At 42.1% G+C, this 24,989-nt stretch overlaps 3 protein-coding genes across 10 annotated transcripts in view; 2 read left to right on the top strand and 1 right to left on the bottom strand.

Moving 5' to 3' along the window:
* LOC107222967 (GATA-binding factor A-like) overlaps window positions 1–4,140 on the top strand; it is a 29,175-nt gene extending 25,035 nt beyond the window's left edge. For 2 of the 3 annotated variants that reach the window (XM_015662522.2, XM_046734455.1), the window contains exons 4-6: window positions 390–562; window positions 749–1,025; window positions 2,173–4,140. In XM_015662522.2, the coding sequence (XP_015518008.2) occupies window positions 390–562; window positions 749–1,025; window positions 2,173–2,537 (815 nt within the window). In that variant the 3' untranslated portion in view covers window positions 2,538–4,140. The remainder of the gene's footprint in view (window positions 1–389; window positions 563–748; window positions 1,026–2,172) is intronic. The other variant, XM_015662523.2, reaches the window with a different exon arrangement.
* A 550-nt stretch (window positions 4,141–4,690) lies between these two features.
* Window positions 4,691–8,705, top strand: LOC107222962 (nuclear receptor subfamily 2 group E member 1). The gene is made up of 6 exons (XM_015662516.2): window positions 4,691–4,818; window positions 4,888–5,028; window positions 5,107–5,202; window positions 7,521–7,757; window positions 7,844–8,152; window positions 8,261–8,705. Exons 1-6 carry the CDS (start codon window positions 4,815–4,817, stop codon window positions 8,491–8,493), a joined length of 1,020 nt encoding a protein of 339 aa, XP_015518002.2. The 5' UTR covers window positions 4,691–4,814; the 3' UTR covers window positions 8,494–8,705.
* On the bottom strand, window positions 5,872–24,982 carry LOC107222651 (rho GTPase-activating protein conundrum). 6 transcript variants are annotated; one of them, XM_046734103.1, is made up of 12 exons: window positions 23,874–24,221; window positions 23,359–23,594; window positions 22,764–23,005; window positions 22,531–22,658; window positions 22,243–22,439; window positions 21,942–22,107; window positions 21,658–21,823; window positions 21,407–21,584; window positions 21,166–21,329; window positions 20,911–21,088; window positions 20,479–20,829; window positions 5,872–6,011 (listed from the first exon to the last, which is right to left on the bottom strand). In XM_046734103.1, the coding sequence occupies exons 2-12, from the start codon at window positions 23,498–23,500 to the stop codon at window positions 5,980–5,982; spliced, it is 1,944 nt and encodes a 647-aa protein (XP_046590059.1). In that variant the 5' UTR covers window positions 23,501–23,594; window positions 23,874–24,221; the 3' UTR covers window positions 5,872–5,979. The 6 variants fall into 6 exon arrangements, with proteins under 6 accessions (XP_046590059.1, XP_046590058.1, XP_046590055.1 ...); XM_046734102.1 differs by lacking the exon at window positions 23,874–24,221 and adding an exon at window positions 24,964–24,982 and having other exon boundaries at window positions 5,873–6,011; window positions 21,166–21,332; XM_046734099.1 differs by lacking the exon at window positions 23,874–24,221 and adding an exon at window positions 24,863–24,977 and having other exon boundaries at window positions 5,873–6,011; window positions 21,166–21,332.
* Window positions 24,983–24,989: the final 7 nt, after the last annotated feature.

The following is a 24,989-nucleotide window of genomic DNA, read 5'->3' as shown; positions in this document are numbered from 1 at the left end:
CGCACCTCCTTCCGGTAAACCAGCGAGTTCGTAGATGGACTCGATGCATCGATGGATTCAATCACAGCTTCCTGCTCATCTTCGAGAAGGATTCGATTCGCTTGATTTCAAGTACCCTTGAAGCTTTATACTTTATGAAAATCACCAAATCCACGGACGTGAAAAAATCTGGAGACCTCTCTTCCGAAGCCCGTATCTCGGAATCTACTGATTTTAGAGACTTGTGTCTATGAGAACTTTTGATCGGAAGGATATGTACCGTAACAAAAAGATTCTGCGGGATCCTTTGATTGGCAGGCGTGGTTCTGGGACTTGAAGAAATTTTAACCACCAAATCCAAGTCACTTTTCAACCATCTCCCTAACGTGTCGTGCGTATACTTCTTACAGACACCGCAATGGACTTTCAATTCGGCGAGGGAAGAGAGTGCGTTAATTGTGGTGCGATATCGACGCCTCTCTGGCGGAGGGACGGAACCGGTCATTACCTCTGCAACGCCTGCGGTTTGTACCATAAAATGAACGGGATGAACCGACCGCTGATCAAGCCCTCGAAACGCCTCGTAAGTCTAAATCTCCCTCGCGAAAATTTACCGCGGTTATATATATATATATTATTTTTCTTTTTTGACCGCCGATTCGGTACCGCGGCTAAAGGACTTGTTTCTTTTTCTTTTCGCAACCACCGAATCGGCGATGAAAATTCTCCGCACGGCAGAGTTTCAGGGGGCGTTTGAGCAATGGGGTAGATCTCTGAATTTCAGACCGCTACCCGCCGGCTTGGCCTCTGCTGCACGAACTGTGGCACGAGGACGACGACCCTGTGGAGGCGCAACAACGAGGGCGAACCCGTATGCAACGCCTGCGGACTCTACTTCAAGCTTCACGGAGTCAACCGACCCTTGGCCATGCGGAAGGACGGGATTCAAACCCGCAAACGGAAGCCAAAAAAAACGCCCGAGCCCAACGCGCGACCCTCCAATGAACACGACAACTCCACCTCGACCACCTCATCGCCCTCCGGAGGTTAGTATTCTCACTGTTTTTCAATCGCTTCGTCATATTCGTCGAATCTCTTCTACATACGTACTCAGCGTCTTTCTGCATGTCAGTCCGTATCTTCGCTTATAAATCCATAATCACGGAACCAATTTCGATTGTCTTTCTTTACTGCGGATAGCTTCAACGTCTGGCCAGGTTCTAGGCTTTATTTTGTTACAACTAGATGGATTGGTTTTGGGGATGTAACGATATTTGTAAGCCGAGTTAACACGGAATGATACCCTTGTCCGAACGCTGAACAAGCTCTTACGGATAAAGGAAAGTTATGTTCAAAAGTTTTCAAGGTTTTGATAATAGTTCTACAAAAAAGGCCGCTACCGCATATGGCTATACATATAGAGCATAGGCTACGTCTAAGAGTTTTGCTGCAACGGGCTGCTAGTCTTATAATATAGCGTAACAATCCTTGATAAATGGTCCAGGTAGAGCCTTGCAATGCTTTCATCCACCCCGGATTGGGGCAAAAAGCTTTATAAAGCAATGAAGGAAATGGAATATGGAATATGTTTACTGTCAGAATGCAGGCCGAACCATAACGAAAAAGTTAAAAATGTGTTGAAAATTAGTTGCATTCATTTTCACTGTACAGAAATGTCCGTGAAGGTATAGACCTGTATTATCACTTCTAGTTTACCTCTGATAAGCTATCACTTCACGGTTGCGTTACGGCTGATAAATATTTGTCGCGCGACATTTTAACTCGCGTTCTGTACTTAAAATTAGCGAAACTTGGAATCAGGTCAGAAATATGTCGAAATAAAAAAAGGTACCCAGAGTACAATTGAACCCGATCAAAGTAATTGTGTTTAAAAACAAAGTCCCAGCGATCAAAAAATTCTCGAAACTGCGAATCAAATTGTTATACCTATCAATCCACGCGAGAGAAGTCCACTTAATTTCACCGTTTCATTACCAAAGAATTATTTCAGTTCGTAGTTTTCAAAATATTTCCCGTACAATTCCTCGAACTTGATCAACCGATGTATGTAACCACAGATCATATCGAATGACACTTTTGTCAAACTATCCGATCACGTTTTCGTTCGCATCCTTTTCTCGTACGATTCCTCCTAACAAAGATTAAAATAAGAAATCTTTCCGTTCCAATCAGCGGAGTTGAAACCGAGCCAACAGCAGCAGAGATCTCAACAGCAACAACAGCAACAGCAACAGCAGCAGCAGCAAATAGACACGTCGAAGGCGTCTCACTCCAGTACGGTAAGCTCTGAGAGGCCTGTTTACCTCGGGCACACCTCTCTGCTCGCAAGCACAGGCACAGCGACGGTGAAAGCTGAGCCCCGAACTTGCGACGGTGGAATCGGGCAGCAGTACGCCTCCTACTATCAGCACCCTCACCAGCTTGGAACACCGGCCAGCGAGCACCAGCAGCAAGGCTACTACGGATCGGGGCAAGAGGCCCCCTATCACCACCAGCACCACGTAACGGCGGCAGCGAAGCTCCTCGCCTCGTCGTAAGCTTTTCTCTATGCCGACGAAAGCTGCCGGTCACAATTCATACCTGCGTTACCCTTCTTCTTGCGAGCTGCACGAATCAACGAGCTCTCGGTAATAGTTTATCGTGCGACAAGGAGGCAAACTCGGTCTCTTCGGGATGCGGACCGTAAGTTTGCAACACGAGTCGCGGGTGAGCCGAAGACGAATATTGACGAGGGTGAAGTTAGTAGCTTTGCTGTATTGATGTGTGCTCAGGGAAAATCGTTACTTCGCACCTTTAGGATCATATTGAAGTTAGTAAAGGAGGAGTCGTTGTTTCGCGTTTTTGGAATTGTTTGAAATTCGGTAAACCGTAATAAAACAAAACACACTCATATCTCGAAACCCCGGTTACTTCAAAATCATTGTAGAGCTAAGAAAATTCTACTTTTCACTCCAATGTATCGGTACGATAACGTTACCAACATCAACCTTGTCCTTTAGGAATGTCTGAAATTTAGTAAACCATGATGAATAAAATATACTGGTATTTTGCGAGACCAACTCCCTGCAAGTCTTTCTAAACTTGCGCAATAACGAATTTTTCCCTGATGTTTCGTTACGTTAACGTTACTAACAAATAAGCGCGGCGAAAATACCGTCGCCTTCTCGTTGCACACGATTCTTTACGTAACAGGAGTCTTTTATGTACTCCGCTCATGCGCATTCGCAGATTCACCCCACCGTCACAGAAACGGTTACTTCGTGTACGTAAAAGACGCTTGAAAAAACGCGTAAAAGATGCTCGCGTTGCGTAAAAAGAATTTTTCAAATTTTCAGAGCGCTTTTGTCATTCTACTTGATAGTAAAAATATATACGTTTATATATTGATAGGAAATTGTATAGGTATGCAACACACGTGCAAACATCTTGCGTCACAGATATTATATTTCAAGCTGTTCGACAGCGAGATAAATTCGTCGATTAGGATAAAACGTCTAATGGGAACAACTGATCGGGACTGTTGCCATATTTGCGGATCTAAGTAAGTTATTATATGCAAATAGCTAGCGGAGAGAGCCATTAAGCGATTTAAAAATTTCATATATGAATAAATAAATTATATATGTAACATGTACATGTAATATGTACCGCATTAATTATTGTGAAATAAACTGAGCTACACATAGATGCACACACCTATTTATACATACATACAACATTCATATAAACATAATAATAACGAAACATCGATCAATGTTGACCCTGTGTATTCACACAGGGTTATGCGTTAATCATAGGAAAACGAAAGAAAAGTTTATAAATATAAATAAATATACATACATATACATACATATATTACAACATTGCGTGTAAATACATGATAATTATTATCGGATTCTGATATTTCTGAAAATATCTCAGCAATATATTACATAGACTAAGTATATATATATATAAAAATTGGATAGCAACGTTATAGTATATATAAATTGTTTTCATTATTATTATCATTTGCTCGTCCTCGTTTTTTTTTTTTTTTTTTCCTGAAACTCCGAAGCGAATAATACACATAACTATTACACCGCAATAATGATAATTGTAACGATTGAGAAAAAACATGCTACTACTATTATTATTAATTATTTCTACTATTATTATTATTATTAATATTATTATTAAAACTTAACAATGTACTTACAATAAATATTCGTTGAAAATTCTCTCACGGTTAGTTATCCCAAAAACATATATCGTTTTAATATATGTTAGTAATTTACAGATATTTGAAGATTTTATTACTATCACATCAATTTCAAGTCTGTCAAAGGGACTGAGAATTAATTTTATTCATTTTTCTTCTGGTACAAAAATAATGAACGAGCATTTGAATTGAAATTATTGTAGAATTCTATCGACATATGACGAACGAGTTTATCGTCAAATTACGAATTTACATGTATCAGAAAGGATCACGTTAGTTCTAACAGTGCGAAAAAAGAAGAGAGTCTAAAAACATGCGAGAACTTTTATAGAAAGAAAAAAAGAAAAACGTACAAAGACAAACGATCGGTCAGTCAGTTTGTCGTGAATGAGAACGAGGTGTTTCAGAACACGTCGTCAGCGACGACTGTCCAACGCCTCGACAACTCGGCTCCCATAGGTCGGTCGTCACGACGTCGAAGGGCCGGCTACTGCGCACTTACCGAACCGTAAATGCATCACCTTGGATCCCGACACCTCACTCGATCTATGATTGCCGATAAGCTCGCTCATCTACTCGTGAAGCGGTACGGAAGAATCATCGAGGAAGAAACATGGGTGAGTCGAAACGAGCTTAAGCTTTTAAGTTTTTTTTTTTTTTTTTTTCTTACCCCAAACCGTTTCTAGGGAGAACATTGCCGGCTCCAGTTTCCTGCAAAGTCTGCGGCGATCGTTCCTACGGCAAACATTACGGAGTTTACTGCTGCGACGGATGTTCCTGTTTTTTTAAAAGATCAGTGCGTCGCGGAGTGCTCTACACCTGCATAGGTGAGCGGGTTCTATCGATCGTAGATCAATCATCACCACGTCAATGATCAATGATAATTTCTCTCTTTTTTTTTTTAGCCGGAACCGGAAGCTGTGCGGTGGACAAAGCGAGGCGAAACTGGTGTCCGCATTGCCGTTTGAAGAAGTGCTTCACTGTCCGCATGAACATATCAGGTGAGTGCATTCGGCTACAAATTTTTTTTCTTATCCATTCCTGTTTATTGAAAGAAAATTTTAAACCTTCTCCGGTTATTCGAACTCGAGGTAGAGTATATCAGAATAGTTGAAGCGTGAAATAATTCGACTGCATTTATATCCGTGTACTTTACGTGTATACCGATTATGAGTTTGAGCGAAACGAGATGCAAACAGAGACACGAGCCGCCGCGTGTCGCGACCGAGTGTTGGTCAACTAATTGACAGGCCTTTAACGCGGAGAATCACTGTCACGATGGGTGAACAAAAATACTGTACCAACTGCACGGTTAGCTAGGAAATTCGTGTGACGTTGTAACCGTTCAATTGCTAGCCATGTATAGCGTGTTTTTTTTTTTTTTTTTTTTGAGAGGGCGAGATGTGATCGAATTCCGTGAAATTGTTCAATCTCAGGTCAATCTTGAAGTATGATGGACGGGATTTTGTCCTTCATTGTTAATTGACTTATTCAGGTTTGAATTGGTCACTATTCGGGATGAAGATTATTATAATACGAAACGCAAAGATCCAATTTTGGTTCAACTTATTTTCACTTGATTGCCATTAGTGTAATGCGACGATAGATTTCAAGACTAGGAGCATACTTATCGAGAGAAGGATTTTTCAAGGATTTTTCACGAAAAGACATTTCAATTTATTGACATATAAATTTATATACATATTGGGGAAACATTTCACTTGATTTTCAAAGCTGCTGTAGCCGATCTCTCGGAGCACTTCTAAAAAACGCGTGTATCACTGAGCAAGATATTTCTGGACTAGATCACCTGAAATGAAAAATCAAAAAATATTTAGTTATTATAAAGTATTATCTGGCCTATGATCGAAGGAATAAAAAAATATTAATTTTTAACAAAACGGAGACTTTTCAAAACAAAAAGAAAAAAAAACGATTTTTCCTAAAAATTTTTGCCTCGATGTGTTCATAAAATGGAAAATATTTATCGGCGAGAAAAAATCTTTGATTAAGGAATGAAAGCTTTATTCATAAAGCGTGCGTAAATTTTTGAGAACGATCGGTTCAGCACTTTCCGAGAAATCTTGCTCATCGTCTTTGAAATCATAGTTTTGAGAAAAACGCTTTTAAAGTTCAAATGCACTTTCAAACGCTCCTCTGCGTCTTTGCAAATCTGCGCGTAACTTCAAGAATATTTGTCGTATCGACATGAAATTTTTCACGGATATACTTGATTATATGCACATTACGAAAATGAAATTGAAAAAAAAAAAAATCGATTTTAAGAGTTCGCTTTCACGCACCGAGGCCGTTATTACGAACCTGGCGTGCGGGCAAACATGATCGCAGAAGCGAACCGTCGTCTATGGCGTGTAAAATAACAAATTACTCCACACAGACACTTCGATCAGTAAATGCGGAAACGGGTGCTCGATTATAACTAATGCAGAGGGTGGTGGGTGGCTTAATCCTGGGTGTAAGCGTCCCCGTGTGTGAGTTAACCGCTGGCTTATTGTCCTTACCGCCGGACATTCGCCGAAGCCATCGGGGTTCACGACTAGGGGCGCAAAAGTGGAGTATAACAAAGCACTGACAGCTCAGAGCGTAACGCGTTATAACGACAATCAAATCACTCCGTGGACTTGGCTCGCCCTCTTTTCCACGGGTAAGGGTCGCCCACACCGCGTTGAAGGAGGCGTGAATCGGGTGAACTGCAGGGTGGAGATCGGCATCGTGAACTGGAAATGTCGATAAATCGAAGAAAGATAAATATTTGTGAACGCCTGCGATTTCGCTGTCGAACGGAAGCGAAAAATGAGCTGCGGACAGTGTCAACCTGGCTTTGAGAATTCGGGTATCGATTCGAAACCCGGTGTGGAAGCCGCTTTATAGAGCTTGCCTCGCGTGTTTAACCCCGGGGATGATATATCACTCGACGAAGTTCGCTGTCGTTAATAATTGAGAGACTGACCATTTGAATGTAAGAAACAGGTGGAGTTTGTGTAACTAGATTCTCGCTTCGAGGCGTCGGCTGTTGTTGTTCTTACCGAATATAGGCTTCGATACGGGGGTGAAGTGGGTAGGTGAGAAATGTCGAGGGGTTAACTACTCGGTAATTACGCTCTTCGTCAGCCAGATTTCCATGGATTTCAGAATTATTCCATCACTTTTTTGAGCTGCTCCAGTTTGTACTTCACTCCAATCATCGGTCTGATCAGTGATCACGAGCCCAAAATCCAATTTAACGCAATTTCGACTAAGGATAAAAACCATTCAACCGCGATCTGATCGTGGTATTAAAAGAATTTCAACCATTCAGCGGTTCAAGAAGAGCGAGGTCCACGACGTAGATTGAGGATGCCTTCGTCCCGGACTCCGGCATCCGGACCATCCTCTAATTCATCTGGGAGCGCCTTTTCCGAAGTGAGCAGCTTGGAACCATCGGTTTTGATTACCCCTAAACTAGTCTATGAAACGGCAACGAATTCGACGGTGAATCGGTTGCTTCTGCCGCCCATGAACTACCCTGCGCAATTTGGAAGGACGATAATTCCAGGTAGGTAAAAGTCTCTGACGTAGAATTAATAACAACTTGAAACATACTCGTTCTCATGCTGTTGTGGAATGAAAATTTTTCTCCAGGCGAAATGATCCAGTACGAAGTATCGGCACAGATTCTTCTCGCCGCTATTAGATGCGCCAGGCAGCACCGCGACTTTTCATCCTTAGCAAGGGCCGAGCAAAATTCGGTTCTCCAGAGAGCATGGCCCCTGCTTTTTGCCCTGAGGGCCGCCATTTGGCCCTTGGACATCGCTGCTCTTCAGGGCCACGCTTCGATCCTGGGTCGAACTGCGGTTACGTCTTTGTCGAAGGCCAGAGTTGCAATAATCGAGGCAAGGGTGGACCACGTCGAGCTTTCAGTCTTGGAGACCTTCGCGCTGTGTCGACCTGGTGAGAGCTTGTTTCAAGTTTTTTGCTTGTTTTATTCTCTTCTATTTGTCGGTGGCGATGAAATACCGTCATTTATTTTCGTTACTCAACCTAATTCGCGTTTTGCAGAACTAACGGAGACCAACGACGGTCGGATGCTGATGACAAAAGCACGAGACGCGGCGGTCGATGGACTTGTGAGACATCTGGGACCGCAGAGTCATTCCGGTACGAGGATTGCTAGGATAATGCTCCTCCTGCCAAGCCTCAGTGCGTGCTGCGCCTGCGATCTTGCGAATAGCCTCTTCGCTCCGATAATCGGCGACGCGGCTCTGAATCAAGTGATTGCTTCTATCCAGTAAGCTGCTCGATGGAAAAACTTGGTCCGAGGGGATCGGTGACGTCGGTGAAATACTGATGTGGGTGAAATTGCAGAATGCTGACAAAGTGCGGTCGTGAGAATAGTGTCATTTTGGTATATCAGTTTTAGATAGAAATGCATCATGTGGATTGATTTTGCTGTGTACGACAGTGATGTCGATAATTGTAAAACACCAATGACAGTGATAGCAGAACTCATATTATTAATAAACGTATATCATCGATGACTGTTCTTTTATTCTGTTGTACAATACATTGAATACACTGCAGAAGGTGCTTGTGAACTCGGAACGACGACAAGACGCCGAGGCATGACATTCAATCTCAAAATAAGAGCTCACAAGTAAAGTACGTGAGACTGACCTCGTTCGATTTGTCGTGGGATTTTCGGAAATCGGATGGCATGTTGTAATCTGTTGTATCGACGCCATATTAACGTGATTTTAAGAGATAAATCGATTAGGCGAAGTGCCAATTTTTCCAAAAAACCCCTTTCCATTTTTGGCGAAAATTTTCGCGATTTTGAAAAGTGCTGAAATCAATTCTTTGGCGCACTATACCGACGTGATTTTGCGAGAGAAATCGATTGAGCGCAGTTCCAATACGCTGCGATCAACGCATCAAAAGTTACAGCCGAAAAACGAGAACCTGTGTTTTCGACATTTTTCAGCAGGTGCTTTTTCCCTCGCCATTTCTCTCCTGTTGGTCCTACGCTCTTTTCGCTGCGATTTCTGAGTTCCTGAGGGTCCGATTGGTCAGATAAGGGTCATTTGAATCGAATCTGAGACCAAAAGTTTTTCGCCCGAAAAAAAAGTAAGGCTAACCCCTTTCCATTTTTGGCGAAAATTTTCGCGATTTTGAAAAGTGCTGGAATCAATTCTTTGGCGCACTATACCGACGTGATTTTGCGAGAGAAATCGATTGGGCGCAGTTCCAATACGCTGCGATCAACGCATCAAAAGTTACAGCCGAAAAACGAGAACCTGTGTTTTCGACATTTTTCAGCAGGTGCTTTTTCCCTCGCCATTTCTCTCCTGTTGGTCCTACGCTCTTTTCGCTGCGATTTCTGAGGTCCTGAGGGTCCGATTGGTCAGATAAGGGTCATTTAAACCGAATCTGAGACCAAAAGTTTTTCGCCCAAAAAAAAAGTAAGGCTAACCCCTTTCCATTTTTGGCGAAAATTTTCGCGATTTTGAAAAGTGCTGGAATCAATTCTTTGGCGCAATATATCGACGTGATTTTGCGAGAGAAATCGATTGGGCGCAGTTCCAATACGCTGCGATCAACGCATCAAAAGTTACAGCCGAAAAACGAGAACCTGTGTTTTCGACATTTTTCAGCAGGTGCTTTTTCCCTCGCCATTTCTCTCCTGTTGGTCCTACGCTCTTTTCGCTGCGATTTCTGAGTTCCTGAGGGTCCGATTGGTCGGATAAGGGTCATTTAAATCGAATCTGAGACCAAAAGTTTTTCGCCCAAAAAAAAAGTAAGGCTAACCCCTTTCCATTTTTGGCGAAAATTTTCGCGATTTTGAAAAGTGCTGGAATCAATTCTTTGGCGCACTATACCGACGTGATTTTGCGAGAGAAATCGATTGGGCGCAGTTCCAATACGCTGCGATCAACGCATCAAAAGTTACAGCCGAAAAACGAGAACCTGTGTTTTCGACATTTTTCAGCAGGTGCTTTTTCCCTCGCCATTTCTCTCCTGTTGGTCCTACGCTCTTTTCGCTGCGATTTCTGAGTTCCTGAGGGTCCGATTGGTCAGATAAGGGTCATTTGAATCGAATCTGAGACCAAAAGTTTTTTGCCCAAAAAAAAAGGAAGGCTGACCCCTTTCCATTTTTGGCGAAAATTTTCGCGATTTTCAAAAGTGCTGGAATCAATTCTTTGGCGCACTATATCGACGTGATTTTGCGAGAGAAATCGATTGGGCGCAGTTCCAATACGCTGCGATCAACGCCCCAAAAGTTGCAGCTGAAAAACGAGAACCTGTCCTTTCGACATTTTTCAGCAGGTGCTTTTTCCCTCGCCATTTCTCTCCTGTTGGTCCTACGCTCTTTTCGCTGCGATTTCTGAGTTCCTGAGGGTCCGATTGGTCGGATAAGGGTCATTTAAATCGAATCTGAGACCAAAAGTTTTTCGCCCAAAAAAAAAGTAAGGCTAACCCCTTTCCATTTTTGACGAAAATTTTCGCGATTTTCAAAAGTGCTGGAATCAATTCTTTGGCGCACTATATCGACGTGATTTTGCGAGAGAAATCGATTGGGCGCAGTTCCAATACGCTGCGATCAACGCATCAAAAGTTACAGCCGAAAAACGAGAACCTGTGTTTTCGACATTTTTCAGCAGGTGCTTTTTCCCTCACCATTTCTCTCCTGTTGGTCCTACGCTCTTTTCGCTGCGATTTCTGAGGTCCTGAGGGTCCGATTGGTCGGATGAGGGTCATTTAAATCGAATCTGAGACCAAAAGTTTTTCGCCCAAAAAAAAAGTAAGGCTAACCCCTTTCCATTTTTGGCGAAAATTTTCGCGATTTTGAAAAGTGCTGGAATCAATTCTTTGGCGCACTATATCGACGTGATTTTGCGAGAGAAATCGATTGGGCGCAGTTCCAATACGCTGCGATCAACGCATCAAAAGTTACAGCCGAAAAACGAGAACCTGTGTTTTCGACATTTTTCAGCAGGTGCTTTTTCCCTCGCCATTTCTCTCCTGTTGGTCCTACGCTCTTTTCGCTGCGATTTCTGAGTTCCTGAGGGTTTGATTGGTCAGATAAGGGTCATTTGAATCGAATCTGAGACCAAAAGTTTTTTGCCCAAAAAAAAAGGAAGGCTGACCCCTTTCCATTTTTGGCGAAAATTTTCGCGATTTTCAAAAGTGCTGGAATCAATTGTTTGGCGCACTATATCGACGTGATTTTGCGAGAGAAATCGATTGGGCGCAGTTCCAATACGCTGCGATCAACGCATCAAAAGTTACAGCCGAAAAACGAGAACCTGTGTTTTCGACATTTTTCAGCAGGTGCTTTTTCCCTCGCCATTTCTCTCCTGTTGGTCCTACGCTCTTTTCGCTGCGATTTCTGAGTTCCTGAGGGTCCGATTGGTCAGATAAGGGTCATTTAAATCGAATCTGAGACCAAAAGTTTTCTGCCCAAAAAAAAAGGAAGGCTAACCCCTTTCCATTTTTGGCGAAAATTTTCGCGATTTTCAAAAGTGCTGAAATCAATTCTTTGGCGCACTATATCGACGTGATTTTGCGAGAGAAATCGATTGGGCGCAGTTCCAATACGCTGCGATCAACGCATCAAAAGTTACAGCCGAAAAACGAGAACCTGTGTTTTCGACATTTTTCAGCAGGTGCTTTTTCCCTCGCCATTTCGCTCCTGTTGGTCCTACGCTCTTTTCGCTGCGATTTCTGAGGTCCTGAGGGTCCGATTGGTCAGATAAGGGTCATTTAAATCGAATCTGAGACCAAAAGTTTTTTGCCCAAAAAAAAAGGAAGGCTAACCCCTTTCCATTTTTGGCGAAAATTTTCGCGATTTTCAAAAGTGCTGAAATCAATTGTTTGGCGCACTATATCGACGTGATTTTGCGAGAGAAATCGATTGGGCGCAGTTCCAATACGCTGCGATCAACGCATCAAAAGTTACAGCCGAAAAACGAGAACCTGTGTTTTCGACATTTTTCAGCAGGTGCTTTTTCCCTCGCCATTTCTCTCCTGTTGGTCCTACGCTCTTTTCGCTGCGATTTCTGAGGTCCTGAGGGTCCGATTGGTCAGATAAGGGTCGTTTAAATCGAATCTGAGACCAAAAGTTTTTCGCCCAAAAAAAAAGTAAGGCTAACCCCTTTCCATTTTTGGCGAAAATTTTCGCGATTTTGAAAAGTGCTGGAATCAATTCTTTGGTGCACTATATCGACGTGATTTTGCGAGAGAAATCGATTGGGCGCAGTTCCAATACGCTGCGATCAACGCATCAAAAGTTACAGCCGAAAAACGAGAACCTGTGTTTTCGACATTTTTCAGCAGGTGCTTTTTCCCTCGCCATTTCTCTCCTGTTGGTCCTACGCTCTTTTCGCTGCGATTTCTGAGTTCCTGAGGGTCCGATTGGTCAGATAAGGGTCATTTGAATCGAATCTGAGACCAAAAGTTTTTTGCCCAAAAAAAAAGGAAGGCTAACCCCTTTCCATTTTTGGCGAAAATTTCCGCGATTTTCAAAAGTGCTGGAATCAATTGTTTGGCGCACTATATCGACGTGATTTTGCGAGAGAAATCGATTGGGCGCAGTTCCAATACGCTGCGATCAACGCATCAAAAGTTACAGCCGAAAAACGAGAACCTGTGTTTTCGACATTTTTCAGCAGGTGCTTTTTCCCTCGCCATTTCTCTCCTGTTGGTCCTACGCTCTTTTCGCTGCGATTTCTGAGTTCCTGAGGGTCCGATTGGTCAGATAAGGGTCATTTGAATCGAATCTGAGACCAAAAGTTTTTTGCCCAAAAAAAAAGGAAGGCTGACCCCTTTCCATTTTTGGCGAAAATTTTCGCGATTTTCAAAAGTGCTGGAATCAATTCTTTGGCGCACTATATCGACGTGATTTTGCGAGAGAAATCGATTGGGCGCAGTTCCAATACGCTGCGATCAACGCATCAAAAGTTACAGCCGAAAAACGAGAACCTGTGTTTTCGACATTTTTCAGCAGGTGCTTTTTCCCTCGCCATTTCTCTCCTGTTGGTCCTACGCTCTTTTCGCTGCGATTTCTGAGTTCCTGAGGGTCCGATTGGTCAGATAAGGGTCATTTAAATCGAATCTGAGACCAAAAGTTTTCTGCCCGAAAAAAAAGGAAGGCTAACCCCTTTCCATTTTTGGCGAAAATTTTCGCGATTTTCAAAAGTGCTGAAATCAATTGTTTGGCGCACTATATCGACGTGATTTTGCGAGAGAAATCGATTTAGCGCAGTTCCAATACGCTGCGATCAACGCATCAAAAGTTACAGCCGAAAAACGAGAACCTGTGTTTTCGACATTTTTCAGCAGGTGCTTTTTCCCTCGCCATTTCGCTCCTGTTGGTCCTACGCTCTTTTCGCTGCGATTTCTGAGGTCCTGAGGGTCCGATTGGTCAGATAAGGGTCATTTAAATCGAATCTGAGACCAAAAGTTTTTTGCCCAAAAAAAAAGGAAGGCTAACCCCTTTCCATTTTTGGCGAAAATTTTCGCGATTTTCAAAAGTGCTGAAATCAATTGTTTGGCGCACTATATCGACGTGATTTTGCGAGAGAAATCGATTGGGCGCAGTTCCAATACGCTGCGATCAACGCATCAAAAGTTACAGCCGAAAAACGAGAACCTGTGTTTTCGACATTTTTCAGCAGGTGCTTTTTCCCTCGCCATTTCTCTCCTGTTGGTCCTACGCTCTTTTCGCTGCGATTTCTGAGTTCCTGAGGGTCCGATTGGTCAGATAAGGGTCATTTAAATCGAATCTGAGACCAAAAGTTTTTTGCCCAAAAAAAAAGGAAGGCTAACCCCTTTCCATTTTTGGCGAAAATTTTCGCGATTTTCAAAAGTGCTGGAATCAATTCTTTGGCGCACTATATCGACGTGATTTTGCGAGAGAAATCGATTGGGCGCAGTTCCAATACGCTGCGATCAACGCATCAAAAGTTGCAGCTGAAAAACGAGAACCTGTCCTTTCGACATTTTTCAGCAGGTGCTTTTTCCCTCGCCATTTCTCTCCTGTTGGTCCTACGCTCTTTTCGCTGCGATTTCTGAGTTCCTGAGGGTCCGATTGGTCGGATAAGGGTCATTTAAATCGAATCTGAGACCAAAAGTTTTTCGCCCAAAAAAAAAGTAAGGCTAACCCCTTTCCATTTTTGGCGAAAATTTTCGCGATTTTGAAAAGTGCTGGAATCAATTCTTTGGCGCACTATATCGACGTGATTTTGCGAGAGAAATCGATTGGGCGCAGTTTCAATACGCTGCGATCAACGCATCAAAAGTTACAGCCGAAAAACAAGAACCTGTGTTTTCGACATTTTTCAGCAGGTGCTTTTTCCCTCGCCATTTCTCTCCTGTTGGTCCTACGCTCTTTTCGCTGCGATTTCTGAGTTCCTGAGGGTCCGATTGGTCAGATAAGGGTCATTTAAATCGAATCTGAGACCAAAAGTTTTCTGCCCAAAAAAAAAGGAAGGCTAACCCCTTTCCATTTTTGGCGAAAATTTTCGCGATTTTCAAAAGTGCTGAAATCAATTGTTTGGCGCACTATATCGACGTGATTTTGCGAGAGAAATCGATTGGGCGCAGTTCCAATACGCTGCGATCAACGCATCAAAAGTTACAGCCGAAAAACGAGAACCTGTGTTTTCGACATTTTTCAGCAGGTGCTTTTTCCCTCGCCATTTCGCTCCTGTTGGTCCTACGCTCTTTTCGCTGCGATTTCTGAGGTCCTGAGGGTCCGATTGGTCAGATAAGGGTCATTTAAATCGAATCTGAGACCAGAAGTTTTCTGCCCAAAAAAAAAGGAAGGCTAACCCCTTTCCATTTTTGGCGAAAATTTTCGCGATTTTCAAAAGTGCTGAAATCAATTGTTTGGCGCACTATATCGACGTGATTTTGCGAGAGAAATCGATTGGGCGCAGTTCCAATACGCTGCGATCAACGCATCAAAAGTTACAGCCGAAAAACGAGAACCTGTGTTTTCGACATTTTTCAGCAGGTGCTTTTTCCCTCGCCATTTCTCTCCTGTTGGTCCTACGCTCTTTTCGCTGCGATTTCTGAGTTCCTGAGGGTCCGATTGGTCAGATAAGGGTCATTTAAATCGAATCTGAGACCAAAAGTTTTTTGCCCAAAAAAAAAGGAAGGCTAACCCCTTTCCATTTTTGGCGAAAATTTTCGCGATTTTCAAAAGTGCTGGAATCAATTCTTTGGCGCACTATATCGACGTGATTTTGCGAGAGAAATCGATTGGGCGCAGTTCCAATACGCTGCGATCAACGCATCAAAAGTTGCAGCTGAAAAACGAGAACCTGTCCTTTCGACATTTTTCAGCAGGTGCTTTTTCCCTCGCCATTTCTCTCCTGTTGGTCCTACGCTCTTTTCGCTGCGATTTCTGAGTTCCTGAGGGTCCGATTGGTCGGATAAGGGTCATTTAAATCGAATCTGAGACCAGAAGTTTTTCGCCCAAAAAAAAAGTAAGGCTAACCCCTTTCCATTTTTGGCGAAAATTTTCGCGATTTTGAAAAGTGCTGGAATCAATTCTTTGGCGCACTATACCGACGTGATTTTGCGAGAGAAATCGATTGGGCGCAGTTCCAATACGCTGCGATCAACGCATCAAAAGTTACAGCCGAAAAACGTGAACCTGTGTTTTCGACATTTTTCAGCAGGTGCTTTTTCCCTCGCCATTTCTCTCCTGTTGGTCCTACGCTCTTTTCGCTGCGATTTCTGAGTTCCTGAGGGTCCGATTGGTCGGATAAGGGTCATTTAAATCGAATCTGAGACCAAAAGTTTTTCGCCCAAAAAAAAAGTAAGGCTAACCCCTTTCCATTTTTGGCGAAAATTTTCGCGATTTTGAAAAGTGCTGGAATCAATTCTTTGGCGCACTATACCGACGTGATTTTGCGAGAGAAATCGATTGGGCGCAGTTCCAATACGCTGCGATCAACGCATCAAAAGTTACAGCCGAAAAACGTGAACCTGTGTTTTCGACATTTTTCAGCAGGTGCTTTTTCCCTCGCCATTTCTCTCCTGTTGGTCCTACGCTCTTTTCGCTGCGATTTCTGAGTTCCTGAGGGTCCGATTGGTCAGATAAGGGTCATTTAAATCGAATCTGAGACCAAAAGTTTTTTGCCCAAAAAAAAAGGAAGGCTAACCCCTTTCCATTTTTGGCGAAAATTTTCGCGATTTTCAAAAGTGCTGGAATCAATTCTTTGGCGCACTATATCGACGTGATTTTGCGAGAGAAATCGATTGGGCGCAGTTTCAATACGCTGCGATCAACGCATCAAAAGTTACAGCCGAAAAACGAGAACCTGTGTTTTCGACATTTTTCAGCAGGTGCTTTTTCCCTCGCCATTTCTCTCCTGTTGGTCCTACGCTCTTTTCGCTGCGATTTCTGAGTTCCTGAGGGTCCGATTGGTCAGATAAGGGTCATTTAAATCGAATCAGAGACCAAAAGTTTTTCGCCCAAAAAAAAAGTAAGGCTAACCCCTTTCCATTTTTGGCGAAAATTTTCGCGATTTTGAAAAGTGCTGGAATCAATTCTTTGGCGCACTATACCGACGTGATTTTGCGAGAGAAATCGATTGGGCGCAGTTCCAATACGCTGCGATCAACGCATCAAAAGTTACAGCCGAAAAACGAGAACCTGTCCTTTCGACATTTTTCAGTAGGTGCTTTCTCCCTCGCCATTTCTCTCCTGTTGGTCCTACGCTCTTTTCGCTGCGATTTCTGAGTTCCTGAGGGTCCGATTGGTCAGATAAGGGTCATTTAAATCGAATCTGAGACCAAAAGTTTTTCGCCCAAAAAAAAAGTAAGGCTAACCCCTTTCCATTTTTGACGAAAATTTTCGCGATTTTGAAAAGTGCTGGAATCAATTCTTTGGCGCACTATACCGACGTGATTTTGCGAGAGAAATCGATTGGGCGCAGTTCCAATACGCTGCGATCAACGCATCAAAAGTTACAGCCGAAAAACGAGAACCTGTCCTTTCGACATTTTTCAGTAGGTGCTTTCTCCCTCGCCATTTCTCTCCTGTTGGTCCTACGCTCTTTTCGCTGCGATTTCTGAGTTCCTGAGGGTCCGATTGGTCAGATAAGGGTCATTTAAATCGAATCTGAGACCAAAAGTTTTTCGCCCAAAAAAAAAGTAAGGCTAACCCCTTTCCATTTTTGACGAAAATTTTCGCGATTTTGAAAAGTGCTGGAATCAATTCTTTGGCGCACTATACCGACGTGATTTTGCGAGAGAAATCGATTGGGCGCAGTTCCAATACGCTGCGATCAACGCATCAAAAGTTACAGCCGAAAAACGAGAACCTGTCCTTTCGACATTTTTCAGTAGGTGCTTTCTCCCTCGCCATTTCTCTCCTGTTGGTCCTACGCTCTTTTCGCTGCGATTTCTGAGTTCCTGAGGGTCCGATTGGTCAGATAAGGGTCATTTAAATCGAATCTGAGACCAAAAGTTTTTCGCCCAAAAAAAAAGTAAGGCTAACCCCTTTCCATTTTTGACGAAAATTTTCGCGATTTTGAAAAGTGCTGGAATCAATTCTTTGGCGCACTATACCGACGTGATTTTGCGAGAGAAATCGATTGGGCGCAGTTCCAATACGCTGCGATCAACGCATCAAAAGTTACAGCCGAAAAACGAGAACCTGTGTTTTCGACATTTTTCAGCAGGTGCTTTTTCCCTCGCCATTTCTCTCCTGTTGGTCCTACGCTCTTTTCGCTGCGATTTCTGAGTTCCTGAGGGTCCGATTGGTCAGATAAGGGTCATTTAAATCGAATCTGAGACCAAAAGTTTTTCGCCCAAAAAAAAAGTAAGGCTAACCCCTTTCCATTTTTGGCGAAAATTTTCGCGATTTTCAAAAGTGCCGGAATAAATTCTTTCATGCACTATTTCGACATAATTTTGCGACAGGAATCGATTTGGCGCAGTCCCAATACGCTGCGCCAACGCATCAAAAGTTAGAGCCGAAAAACGAGAACCTGTTTTTCCGACATTCTTTAGCAGGTGCTTTTTCCTTCGTTATTTCTCTCCTGCCGATTCCACGCTATTTTCACTGTGTTTTCTGAGTTTCTCGTGGTCCAAATAGTCAGGAAAGAACCATACAAATCGAATTCGCGACCAAAAATCCCCTGACATCAATATCGTAAGACAGCAAGGGTAACACTTCTAGATTTTCCGAGTTGAAAGTTGAACAGTTTCAAGGAATACTAGGATTTCTTCTCTCTTGCACGACGAGCACATTGTTATACTCGTCGGACAGAATCGATGCCACAGAATCTCAACTTGATAAAACTCAGGATAGGATGGTTACACGAAGCAAATGCACAAGTATTTTCTTTGGCACTTTATTAGTATAGGGTGTATGTATAATATTTAACGAATGCGTGTATTTACAGATCCTTACAATAATATGGCGCATATCAAGTCACAATGAGATAATAATGTGGGGTAAGTACGGAGAGTCCAACAATCATGCCTACTTGAAAACATACTTTTATAAGAAGGTACCTAAAAGGGAAGAAATCAAACATTTTCATTATAGTCATAATGATAAATGTCACCATAACTAATACGAAATTCAAGCAGTCCAACCGGTCAGAAAATAGTTTCCTGTTCGTTGAAACGGTATAGTACAGTAGTTATTCAGAGCAAGCCTGCTGCAATTGTATGATGGTAAAGCGATTTACGATTTAGACGATACGCCTTCTTTTCGTCTACTCATAAAGTAAACGTATTCATTTTCTTAATCATTCTAGTATCCCTGTCCAACCGGATCGTGTACAATTCTCGTGGAATTTCGATAGTTATATGACTGTACAATTACAATTGTACGAATAAATAAAACTACTCAAATATTATTACGTGACTGTATATAAACCTTATACAACAATTTCGTAGTGTTACTATCTAGTAACATAAACATCGATCTCATTCACGCTCAATTCTTACACGTAGGGGAAAGAAACCGCATGATGGAATAAGGGAAACCAATAATATTGATCGAAAAAATTAATAAAAGTCTGACAGAACCAATTAAAAATAGAAAACCGAAAAAATTAAAAAGATAATAATCTGCCAATATTAATCTGTATTATGAAACTTCTGCGATCAGATTATACAAGAATACGATTAATAACGAAAGCGACTCTAACACATACGGGAGAATATGATTTCGTGCTACGCGAAAAGATGAATTGAGCAATAGCCAGAAACAGTATTTTGTCTTTGTGTATACGTTTATGTAATATACATAATAGTAAAGTGATAAAATAATAAATATTAACAACATAAAATCATAGAAATTTATAGCACGCGTAAATATGTAACTGAGAATAATTAAGTACTAGGTTTTATGATCTACATTAATTGCAAATTATCGAGTATAAATTTTGAAACAAATATCGGTAATTCCCATTAAACGCCAGTTTACAGTTCCAATCAGTCTGTGACAAATACAGGAGAAGCAACAAAATAAATAAATGAGAATAACGAAAACTATTTATCCTCCAACAATTTTCAATATAAATATTTAATGTTATCAAGATCCCGACAAAAGAATAAAAACTATAAATAGTATGAAATAATGATAACGATTAATGATCTTACAACTATTCTTCCTTATACAACTCAGCATAAAAGATCTGTAAGTTACTTTTTATTTTCGTTATGATATAATTGTAAATTACGATATTCTACTGGCTGGTCAAAATATACAACATATTGTACATATATTTTTGCGATTTTCGAAAAGTTCCCAAGATTTGATCAGTCAGTTTGCGATTTTAGCATAAACAGTGAAAAACCTCTCTTGAAATTTATTTTGAAGCATAAAACAATATTATCAGGGGTTCTGCAATATCTCTATGCTAACCTCGTTAGTCGTTTTATTGTAGAAAACATACGAAAAACTATGATAAAAATAATGTTAAACAAAGAAAAAAAATTGCATCATTTTTCGCATGAACTGAATGCATCCTTAATGATTTATTTCATCATTGATATAGGTACGTATACGATTACCGGTTACGTGCTACAACGGGATAGGCCGTGAATGCCGTGAAAACACATGGTAACGATTATTCTAATTTTAGGCACCAAAGTGAATAAAACAAAGGAGTAAATAATCAAACAAAAAGTAAAATACTTGAAAAATATTCTACAACCAATCTCCTAGTCTAACCTTTGAAACTCATCATATCGACGACTTGACGGACGCGTACCTGAGATTTAGTAGTACTTCTTTTTATACTTACGGTACCGTTCCTCTTCGGTTTGTCTACGGAGTTGATTAATCAGATCGTTAGGAACGTACCACAGGTTATCAACATTGTTTAGAAGAGCTTCTGTCACTTGACAGCACACAGCGGCCATGTTAACTTGGGCTGTTAGGTCGGACTGATCCCTCGGATATATATAACGAGGCGGGAACAGAGACGGGGCGACAATCATCGCCACGTTGTGAATTGACATTTTGTTTGAGCCTTGATTGTGAATGACCAGCTTAAGGAAATTCAGCAGTGCCTTTAAAGTGCAACGATGCTCGACTGGTAGAAGAAGTACCAAAAGATTCAGCGAATACGACAGTTCGCCAGGAGTTTTCACTCCTAAAACACAAAACGGTAAAAACATGATTAAATAACATTATCGCACCCTAAATCGCACCTATCGTAATTTCAGGTACCAACCGTGACTCTGATAATAAGCATCTATAAGTTCAACAGTGAGAAGAGGCTGCGGTAAATCTCTGAGTAATTTTTTCAGCACCGCCGAAAGATCATGGCACGGTGTGCGTCGCAGTAATTTATCGATCTCCTTAGATTTCGAATAGAAGTCAGTCTCCAACTCCGCGCAAAGCGCTTCAACCTAGAAACAATAGACGAGTTGTTACCAATCGTTACTATTCGATTTCAAACCCCTGAGTACTTCGACGTTGTTCGTACTTTTTGCTTGTGTCCCCCGACGCGGAGGATACCCTCTTCCCGAACTCCTCGTTTAGACAGCTCGTGTAAGAGCTTCTGAAAGATCAACGGAACGTTGCTCTCGTCGGCGGTCAATTGGCTGTCTCTGAGCAGGAGAGTGGACAAAGATACTCCGAATAAATTTCCTGCTGAAAGAAATTTGATAAAACCACTCGAACTTGAAGTCAAAACAATTTCTTTCGTAATTATCTAAACCACTTACCTTTACTCCTGCGTTTATTGGGCTTTCTCTTGGTTAAGGGAACATTGTACTTATCGAAAACGGCTGTGAGCTCAAGCCACAGAAGCGACCTAAGTCTGGTCAGGTCTCGCTGAGACAGTAACTCCACTCCATACTTCGGATATCCGTCATCAACCGCAAGCACCTCCGAACCCCAGACCTGAAGAGCCAAAAAACGTTTACATTCAAACGATTTTCGGCTCGATTGTTGCTCTGAGATCAGTTTCTCTCACCTGGGACTTTGCTTCGTTGGTTCTGCACATTTCCTCGAAACTCAGGTGCCCGTGGGACGCGGTTCGGTTCAGCGGATGCGTGATCAAATTCTCGTCCCCAGATCTGCTCAACCCATACAAACTACTATGACTCCGCGTCACAGTCGCATGACCTCCGGAGCTTCTCCTGGTTTTGGAAGAAAAAAAAAAAAAATGATTAGTGACTTGTGTAAATTTTCACTAAATTTTTAAGAGTATCGCACATTCTGTGAGTTTCGTTTCAACAAATCATCACATGGCAATACCTCAGAGTAGCGTGTTCCTTAGCTGCTGAAAGCTTCCCTGCAGGCTCTACATCAAGGTGAGCAGTATTTGCGACTTCACTCGGATCGCTACCGCTTCTTCTCTGTATCGTTGGTCTCGAAAGATGAATAGTGCCAAGACGTTGGTAGGCAGTGAGTTCTATTCCCTCTGCATAAAAAAGATTTTCTACTCAAGTGAAATGTTCATCTTGATTTCGAAGTTTATATTACAAACCGCAGTGAAACAGGAAGTCTTTTTTATTAAACGATTCTTGCAAAATATGTGTAACAAATGTAAACCTACCCGAATTTCCGGCAACGTCTCCTTTCTGCGACCAGTTCCCAGCTCTTCTGAATATTTCCTGAATAGGAATAGGAGACGGAGCTGGATGTGTTGACTGATTTGAAATGGACGTTGGAGCACTAGGTAATCGGCGCACAGCTTCTTTTTCCTCAGTCAAAGGGCGGTGGAATATTGATACAAAACTCGGCACATTTTCGCTGAAAGTAAAACAAAAATGCAGATGTTTATGTGTATAAATTGTGGCCAGTGAACTTAAAAGACGTCAGATATTTTATTCACTCAGCTTACCTGCTCTGATGAACGTCGACTGTAACTCTAGGCGGTGACGGCGGCAAAGCAGTCTCCAATGTTTCCCCAAGTACTGAATCCAGGGAATCTGGTGTCGCACTGCGAGACCTGGTGCCCGTGCTTGAAACCTGAGGTTAATTGTACGGATCAAAGTAAAAGCTATGAAGGCTTTTCAGTAACTAATTTCCGGATTGATTATTTCAGTATTTTTTGAATTAGGCCTGGAATCACACCTCGACATCTTTGAAAACGTCTCTAATATCCGGTTTCCGAACTCGCTGTTTTTGATTGAATCGTTGCTTGACCGTGTGGTTCAGAGATCTGACACGACGTCGAACCGCTTCAGCCTGAGCCCTGGACAAAGGACGAAGAACTGCGCCGAGTTGTTCAGGTTGAATCTCCCTCCCAGCTTTCCACGGCTCAGTTAATTCCCCAAGTCCAGCGGCTCGCAACCATTCAGCCTCCTCTTCCCCATCTTGAGACAAATTGAAAAATAAATAACGAACAACAGAAGAATATCAAACGGCCGATTATAATTGTATAGAAACAATATTTTTTTTCTTCCTTTTATATCATATCCATTTTTTATCACATTCATTTTTTTTTCTCATCAACATTGCCAAGGTCTCCTCAGCATTTGCTGACTATTCACTTTGCTAAATGGAGCATTGTCGATGAAATACACCTCAACTAGATCAAATAACAAGAGTCAGCACGGTGAAGTTATAATGACTCAGACACGGCCTTGCCTCAGGCTATAAGGTACATGACTAATATTGTCTATAACTATATTATAATTCATATTGATATTCCAAACATGATTCCTACCGTCGTAACTACGAGGTCCGTATTCCTCGTCCAGATAATCATCCAGTACTTTGGTTTCCTCGATCATTTTTTTATACTCGTCCCAGTACTCCTGCAGGTTGGCCGTACCCCCGCCATAGGTCGCTCCGTGTGCTCTATCCATCTCGGTGCAATTGGAGTCTGCAACTGTCTACGAGCATCAATGTTGCATCAATGAATGTCCGCATCCAAGCTTGTTTCCAACTTATATAAAATTCCTGAAAATAGGATTAAAAATGTCAGTACTACAGTGAATTTAGTTTTCCTAGTAGACAATTGGAGACTATCTTTCTATCCGGATTGTAATCATTGTATTATTGCTAGATTAGATAAGTAACTTGGCTGAGGATGAAATTCTGAAAGAGTCATCGGTTCTGTAGTTCCCGTAACAAGATGTCTTAAAAACATTACTGCGAAAGAATCGAAAACAGCATAAGATATGTTATAATAACAATAATATTACGATATTACGGTAACGATAATAGAACGAAACCAACCTAACCTCAGCGTATGACAGATCCCGGAGGGAGTGGAGGAAAATAGCCGATGGTTTAAAGTGAGGTTATCTGATCATCGCGAGGTCTCATCGAGCGGTATAACGAGCCTAATTACGGAACGTCGAGGCCCGTTATTCGCTGCAGGCGCGAACAATAGGGGGAATGACGGCAGAGGTGTTTTATCGGGGTAAATAAGGAAAGCAATGACGACTCGAGGTGTCGATCACAGGAATCCGGGCCCGTGTATGAACGCGAATGCGAATACGTGGGCAGACGGGCGGGAAGGCGAAAGACGAGGGGAGGCAAGCGGCACACCCAGCCTGCGGTGTAAATAATAGAAATTTATTTGACTACTTATCGCGGAGAAATTAATGCCAGGCAGACGACCGAGGCAGTTGGGCTCCGTTTCCTCGGTTTCTCCTCCCACTCGTCACCGCGTCTCTCTGATAGCGTGTCGGAATTTTACGGCAGACTATCCAATCTCTCGGACGAGGTTGAAGGTAGTAACGTTACTTTAACGATCTACATTTAGGAAAAATCATTACTTCGATCCTTAGGTTTGTGCGGAATTCAGCTAGTTAATATTCGTAACAAAGAAAACATGTTTCATATTTCGTTAAGCAAATTCCTTGGAAGACGTTCTAAAATTGTACAGCGACGATTTTTTCCATCGTGTTGCGTTGTGTAAACGTTACTAACTTCAGCCTTGTGCTCTCGGCGAACTGCGACGCGCGTTACGTGCATATAAAATTTAATATACATACGTGTATCGTGCATACGTCGTTGTTATTTATTTACTCACGCATAATAATATAATAACCGCGTGCGCGCGCGCATATGCATGATTGTTTTCTCTTTTCCTTAGCTTCGCTGGCTTCGCTCTTTACTCTTCTGTTCACCAGTTAATTTTTATATTTTTCTATTACAGATAGACAAGAAACATCGCGGTATAATTCATTGAGCTCGCATCGCGCGCCCGCCAAATTTACCTGCCATGCGATTTTTAATTAACTTCACTTTGTTGACATCCAGTCACCTGTTGCTCACTCACGTTCCCACACGTATTAACGCAGCCGGATACTTCACTTACCAACTCTTTCAAATGGCACCTGACTC

The sequence above is a fragment of the Neodiprion lecontei genome, chromosome 3 (assembly GCF_021901455.1).
Source record: "Neodiprion lecontei isolate iyNeoLeco1 chromosome 3, iyNeoLeco1.1, whole genome shotgun sequence".
NCBI lineage: Eukaryota > Metazoa > Arthropoda > Insecta > Hymenoptera > Diprionidae > Neodiprion > Neodiprion lecontei.
The sequence above is the reverse complement of the archived record's forward strand: the minus strand, read 5'-3'. Positions and strand labels throughout refer to the sequence as shown.

Bases quoted from the DNA above. Each gene is read 5' to 3' on its own strand.
- LOC107222651 (XM_046734102.1), bottom strand. From the start codon at position 23,500: ATGGATAGAGCACACGGAGCGACCTATGGCGGGGGTACGGCCAACCTG. The intron at 22,440-22,530 runs GTAAGCTGAGTG...TTTTACTTTCAG, and splicing joins GTCGACGTTCATCAGAGCAG to CGAAAATGTGCCGAGTTTTG. The intron at 21,333-21,406 runs GTAAGTGGTTTA...AATTTCTTTCAG, and splicing joins CAATAAACGCAGGAGTAAAG to CAGGAAATTTATTCGGAGTA.
- LOC107222962 (XM_015662516.2), top strand. The intron at 5,203-7,520 runs GTGAGTGCATTC...TCAACCATTCAG, and splicing joins TGTCCGCATGAACATATCAG to CGGTTCAAGAAGAGCGAGGT. The intron at 7,758-7,843 runs GTAGGTAAAAGT...ATTTTTCTCCAG, and splicing joins TGGAAGGACGATAATTCCAG to GCGAAATGATCCAGTACGAA.